This window comes from Sprattus sprattus (genome assembly GCF_963457725.1).
Source record: "Sprattus sprattus genome assembly, chromosome: 15".
NCBI classification, from domain to species: domain Eukaryota; kingdom Metazoa; phylum Chordata; class Actinopteri; order Clupeiformes; family Clupeidae; genus Sprattus; species Sprattus sprattus.
Genome location: NC_137913.1, coordinates 4780428 through 4787894, shown reverse-complemented (window position 1 = coordinate 4787894; position 7467 = coordinate 4780428). Strand labels below are relative to the sequence as shown.

General features: G+C 46.4%; 1 protein-coding gene across 2 annotated transcripts in view; it reads right to left on the bottom strand.

Moving 5' to 3' along the window:
- The window catches only part of pcsk5b (proprotein convertase subtilisin/kexin type 5b), a gene marked incomplete at its 3' end in the record, with an annotated part of 32265 nt that extends 28262 nt beyond the window's left edge, over positions 1–4003 (bottom strand). For both annotated transcript variants that reach the window (XM_080852086.1, XM_080852087.1), the window contains exon 1: positions 3543–4003. In XM_080852086.1, the coding sequence (XP_080708212.1) occupies positions 3543–3722 (180 nt within the window). In that variant the 5' untranslated portion in view covers positions 3723–4003. The remainder of the gene's footprint in view (positions 1–3542) is intronic.
- Between the last annotated feature and the right edge of the window lie 3464 nt (positions 4004–7467).

Genomic DNA, 7467 nt, shown 5'->3' with positions numbered 1-7467 from the left:
ATCTGACGTCAAGTCAAGAGCCGAAATACTGGTAAGACCCGCCAGTGTGTTGTGCTCGTTGCACATATAAGCGTATTACTACTCAGAGCGAGTAACACGGAAAAGAGTTAGCACTGTTCCAACACAGGCAAAGGTTTGTTTGGAAACACTGTTTGTGGAGCACACTGCGTTTGGCTGGGGACCTCAATCTAAGGGAAAACAGTGTCCCCCCACACACACACACACACACACACACACACACACACACACACACACACACACACACACACACACACACACACACACACACACACACACACACACACACACACACACACACACACACACACACACACACACACACACACACACACACACACACACACACACACACACACACACACACACACACACACACACACTCAATCTCAGGGAAAACAGTGTGTCCACACACACAGACACAGCATCACATGTGCTGGCTGAGTGATGTGAAGACACAATGTGTGCTGGCTGGCCCGGTGATGTGAAGCTGGACACAATGTGTGCCGAGTGGTGCGAAGCTGGACACAATGTGTGCCGAGTGATGTGAAGCTGGACACAATGTGTAGCGAGTGATGTGAAGCTGGACACAATGTGTGCCGAGTGATGTGAAGCTGGAAGCACCACTTGCTGAGAAATGTGAAGACGGAGAACAGAGAGTGAAATGAACATTTACTAACCGCCTAATCTGTGTGTGTGGAACTAGGAGCTGTGTTTGTGTGAATGAGAAGCTGGAGCAAACATGTGCAAAAGGAACTAAGGCATGAATCTGATCAGCGTGTGTGTGTGTGTGTGTGTGTGTGTGTGTGTGTGTGTGTGTGTGTGTGTGTGTGTGTGTGTAGTAAGGTGGCGCTGGATATGATGTGGAGACCGAAGCTGATCTGCCTCGGGTAGAATTTGGTCCTTTTTCGCGTACATGCAGGAGGACATGGTGTTAGCACTAAACCGAGTGTTGGGTTTTTCTTCTGCTGAGGTAAGAAGAAAGAGTGAGTAAGAGTGTGTCTGGGTATGACCCAGAGAAAGCGAGTATGTACACACACACAAACACACAGTGGGTACGTGTATGTAGGTGTGTGTGTGTGTTTGTGTGTGGGTACGTGTATGTGTGGGTAAGTATATGTGTGGGTAAGTGTATGTGTGTGTGTGTGTGTGTGTGGCTATGAATGTGTGTGTGTGTATGTGTGTTTGGGTACGTGTATGTAGGTGTGTGTGGGGGGGGGGTACGTGTATGGGTACGTGCATGAAGGTGTGTGTTGGTGTGTGTGTGTGTGGGGGGGGGGGGGGGGGGTTAGGGGGGGTGTACGTGATGTGTGCACACACAGGTTCTCCTCCATGTTGGAACATGCCAGGGCACACGCCTGCAGGGACAGATCACTGAAGTCTCTTCATAACTCCCATCTGCTCTATACCATACACACATACAACACTTCCGCAGTCATACACACACACACACACACACACACAGACAAACACACACACACACGCCACTTCCACAGTCATCCCCACATGCTCACACACACACACACACACGTACACACACAACACTTCCGCAGTCACAGTCACACACACACACACACACACACAGACATAGACACACACACACACACACACACACACACACACACACACACACTTATTAAGTAGCATACTCTTACACACAGTAACGCTGACATGCACACACACATTTATCCAAAAGCGGCTAACACCAAAGTGCAGGTATACTCAATCTGTGCTTCCTGAGAAGTGAACAAAGCCCTTTGTGTGGAGAATGCCATCAACCCCCTGAGCTACAGCAACAACACATACATTTTAAAACACGAATTAACATAAAGATGATCATTTCATCGTCAATTGTGGGTAAGTAAAAATCATAGAGGCACTGTATTGTACACACTAACCTGGCACTCAACACCTACACCTAACATTAACAAAGTGATATACACTCATCATATATGCATTCATCAAACATATACTCTTGACCTGATATATATCCGTACATATATGTGTAAATGCATACCTACATATATGTGCTCTAATGCATGCACTTGTATAACTGGATATGACTGTCCATTCTTACTCTGACAGATTCCCACCCTGTAGAAAAACACAAACATGTCATCCTCTCCTAATACCTTTAGCCTAACCCTAAAACCTTAAACCATGACCTCTGACCCTGCTGTGGATTGGTCAGCAGAGGTCACCCTTGGTGACGTTTCAGCAGTCCCTCGAGCAAAGAGATGCCATTCACAAAATCACATAACACAACAAAATACACAAAACACATTTATGTCCAAATAGACTCTTATTCACGTGTTAAGGCACACTAATGTCTGAGCGTTTTCTGTCTATCAGGAGCGCATCCGCTTCTACTATCACTCTCTACAGAAAGTGTAGCCCTCTGATATTGTGAAACACTGTGGACTTCTACCCCTACCTCTGAGGGACACACACACCCGCTTCCGGACACGGACACGCAAACACACACACACACACACACACACACACACACACACACACACACACACACACACACAAGCATTGATTAATCACTGCTTATGGTGTATGCATACAGTGCTTAATGATTAATACACACGCTATAAACTAATAAAAAAACTTTCAGATGTTCAATAAAATACCACACATAAACAAACGAAGTAGCCTACTCATCAAAGTCTGAGATAGCGGGGTTCACTTTTAATGCCAAAACGAGACTTCTATTGCCAAAACGAGGTTAGCGCAAAGCATTCTGGTAAAACAAGGATAAGAATGCCGAATGCCGGCCACATCAACAACGCATATCCAAGCGACCTGCTTTTACACACAAACATCCCCTCCGAGCTGATATAACTACGTTCGCCTGGGTGCCAGTAACTAATGCTCCGGCCAAAGTCAGAAGTCATGGCCCGAGGAAACAAAGTTGTTTACATTCCTGGACTTTGGTTGCTTGGTTAAGCCCTGATACTGGTCGCTAGACAAACTTTTCTTTCAACGCACCCGAGAATAAATTGATAGATTTGACCTGAAAGGCAGAAGTAACACGAGTCCGTGTTTCTGGAACTACGCTATCCCGACCCACATCACACACATCTGCAGCCGCCTGCTCGCTTCCGCCTGCAGGCTCCCATCCCCCGACTACCCCAGACTTCCAATGGGACACCTGTTGTTCCGCTCGCGTGAAGAGAGAAGTCGGCTCGACTTCAATACACGCGCCTTTGTTTCACCGTTATCATAATATTGAGAAACATGAGCAAACCAGCTGGGGACTCAAGGGAATTCAAACACTCTTCACGGCGCATTGTTTGCCAGGAGAAACTTCTTTCCCTGAGGGTGGAGCGGTTTCCAGCAGGGCTAATCTTGACGTTTGAACTTCAAAACCTCAAAACCAGTGAGCATGACAAACCTCCTTGGAAGAGACCGTCTCAATACAAGCAAGCAGCAACGATAAATCGTAGGTTCTTAAAAACACGTAGCTCGTGGGTATGAAAGCGCAATTTGCTGACAGGCAACTCCTGAAAGACACCTACCTGACCAAGGTTCTTATAGCCGTATTTGCTCGCTATCCGCTCGGCGAAGTCTGGTCCCCCCTCGATCTGCACTGCCCAATGGTTGGTGTAAATCCGAGCTTTGCAAGGGGGAGACGTAAAGCCCAGCCACAGCGCGAGGACGCAGAGCAAGCAGCCTCTCGGGGCACCGTTCCAAACCATCTTCCCTTCTGTTCCTTCCCGCGCGCTTCTCTCGCCTCCCGTTAAGCTAACAACCCAACTTGGTCTCGTCTCGCGTAGGGATTCTCATAGAACCGTCCGTTTGACCTCCACATACGCTCCGGTGCGGGCACGAGATGTGAACACGATACGACCCCCTGAAACGCTGGACCTGCTTGTTCAGCGCGCTGCTGATGGAGGTCTGGAAGTTGGCGTTGCTCGTGCGACCGTGCTCCGTCGCGCCGGAGGGGGGGAAGTGTGTTTGTACAGCTCAAGTTAAAGTGTTTCTCGGGAACGGGGCTGCTACTCCGTCTCCCTTTGCTTTAAGTGGTGAAATGGCTACAGCGCCTCCCCCAAATAAGCGGCTCCAGTCCGGAGAGCCTGGCAGCCAACCCAAGGGCGGCTCGCGACTCCGCTGGGTCTTAAAGACACACGCTGATTTATCTACCTCGAAGTTCAGAGAACAGACGAATATCAGGCGATTAGGCTTTGATGCCTGTAGAAAACAAACGCAACCGATCGTCTTCACGGGTTTTAGAAACGCAAACGTTAGGCCTAGACAAGGTTCCTCATAGCTTTTCCCCCGTAAGTTAATCTATGCTTGTATTGAAGTAGAGTAGGCTATTCCTGGTGGAAACAGACACACGCGACCCAGGGAATGTCCACTCGTAAACAATTAATCAAAATGCTTGTCGATAATTTAATGAATCAGCATCTGCCCTTACTTTGTCTCCCGCACAGAGAAATTTCACTTCATCACACATTTATTAGTCTTTTTTATAAGCCTACAAGTCGGTCCGCAGAGAGAATAACTTGCCTATCTTGGCACAAAAGGACGGGGACAGACAGTCTTAGGATAATGCCAGACCGGGCTCTCTGAACATAAACAACTTTTAAGACACAATTTCTCTGCCGCAGTTTCACAAGTGACATATGCGCTTTCACCATAGCCAGAGCGACGTTAAGGAATATATAAATCTAGTTCAGGACTCAGCCATATATTTCTGCCAAATTATATGTCTGTATCAAACAATTAAAGCTCCTTTTCAACCTGTTCCTCCCCCAACAGCCCTACTCGTAATGTTTGCATCATTATGTGCTGCAGCGTTCCGCGTCAGTCTGATTCGCTGATTGGTTGATTGATCTTTGTTTTCGCAGCGGTTGCCCAGAGTAACCCTTAGCACGCGGGGCAGCAAATACACTGTGCGCTCTGTTTGGTCTCCAGCACAAGTGCGAATCAGCATAATTGCACTAATTGCAGCCAATTTCTTGGTGAATGGAGTCGCAGGGACAAGAATATCTCACGGTCCTTATGCACGAGATGAAAGGGACGAAAACACCCCGTGACCGCGGCTATTCAGCACGCGCGCTGGTTTGTCATTTAAAAGAGCGCAGTGATTTTAAGGAACCAGCTCACGAAACACGCGGGCATCTCTTTCACTCGCTGCTGGGGAGAGGGATTCCGCGAGACAAACCGTCAATCTGTCTCACAGCCAGATTTTTGTCGGACAGACACACGTATTTTTCGGAAGCGCCAACAGGGGTGATCACCCCCACCCCTCGTACATTCCTGCGCGCATTCCTTCTCGGTCTGAATGTATGGCGGTGGCCCGCTTGTGTGCCTTCTATGTGAAATTCACTGGGCTCATTGGGCACGGCCATTTAAGGTAAACCCTGCGAACTGTAATGGTTTTACATGTGAGATGCAATAAACTTTAAGTTTTTTGGGTAAAGTTACATTTATTTTTTCTTTAGTTGCATGGGACCCGGTTGAGTTTGACAAGGGCATGTTGGTTTGTAGTGGGTAGTGGGCTAGACAGTTTTGACCTTTCTGACCTGTGTTCAACAGTGACGTTGTTTACTGTCTACTAGGCATTGTGTGTCGGCTGTTATCATTGTAAGGACTATATATTGTGGTGGTCTACGTGCAAAAATGAAAGGTTGTATCAAGACTGATACAAGCCTTTATTGTAACTATGTTACATCCATTCCTCTCCCCCCAAAATGTATACCATAACAAGACAAATGTTAATAAGGTTTGCAATGTATAAACTATACGTCTGCTGCTTCATGATAATAAAGAAGAACTAAATAAATGCCGACATAGATTTGAGGATATAGCAACAATTTGTGCCAAGACGCACTGAATACTCACTTGTGCAAGCTCGATACTAATATACAAAAGCTTATGCAGACAAACATGCACAATAAAACGTAAAATGCAACCCACTGTAAAAAAAAAAAAAAAAAAAGTATTGCCTCCAGGAATTGTTAAAATCAATTGCTTTCATTTTCTAGCATGTCTGAACCTAATACGCGACTATTCGGTAGTGTTTCGGTAATGCTTGAAGAGGGGAGGCAGTCAAAATTTCCTCTGCAAGGGAAGAAAGACGGTGTTGTGTTCTGATTACTTCGCATTAGGTGAGGAGTTTTAATTTACAGAAGGGGAAGTGTATCTGCATTGGAGAGGTGTGACACCAGTGTAGAGTTGTTCAGCATGAGAAAAGAATGCATTTTGGTTCTACAGTGGCGTAGGGGGGGTTGTATGATGTTCTGAAAGACTGTGCGTATGTGGTCCTCAACACTACTCTCTACCCTCAGCTGTCATATGAGTCCATGCCAGGTCTGAATCTCTCTAGTGGCCATGTGTTGTGCTGCAGTTAGTGATGCAGAACTGCTTTTTAATTGCACGTTTTCAGTGATTTAAAGAAATGTTTGTGTTCCAACATTCACTGCTATTTTGTTGTCCAATATTACGTTTTTTTTCTCCATGGACCACAAACGTGCTTTGATCTATGCAGGAAAAACCTGTGTTGCGGAACCTACGATGTTTTTTGTGTGTGTATGTTCAGCACACACCTGTGGGGCCGATGCCACTGTTGCTAGGGAAACATGACCGTGCTGAGGGATCTACTGCTGTTGAAACATAATGTGGCTTACTTCTGCACTGCTTAAAGCAGCAATACAGAGTTCTGTCCCAAAACCAGAACTACATAGGGCATATCCTGGATGGCTAGTGGGGAAGACACAGGTGTTTATCTGTTCTTCACATGACCATATGCTATCAAAATTAATTTGAGGATGGTCCAAAAACTAGTTACCTATAAAACCATATCTCAAAAAGTGTCAAATTGTTGCATAGTTTTACTTTAAGACAGACCTTTATGGAGACACCTGCTGTGTGGAGGTGCCCGAGTTGTATGAAGCACCTGCTGCACTAACATCTGGTCCCCAACAATGACTCCAAAAGAAATGTATGTGTGTGTGTGTGTGTGTGTGTGTGTGTGTGTGTGTGGACTTCTGTTCAAGAAACATCCCTTTGGTGGCACATCTGCGCTTTGTCCTCCACAAATTCAACTGTAGTTTGCAAGGGGACCCATGTGAGCTGATGATCCTGTTTCTTAAGGAAACATCTGCACTGCTAATAAATCACCCTCTCTACAAACCACTAAAATAACATGCACATCGTTAAACAATCCTTGAAATGGATATGGTTGTCCTCTTCTAATGCACAGAGGAAGCCAGAATACACCACTGAGCAGCCATATGGTGTGGACGCTCATACTGACACGCACGCACACACAGACAGCCAGACAGACGGACACAGACAGACAGACAGACAAGCAGTCAGACACGCGCACACACACACACACACACACACACACACACACACGCAAGAAGTCAGACACGTGCACACACAGACAGTGCACACACACAGAGCCACACACGCACTCGCACTCACACTCAC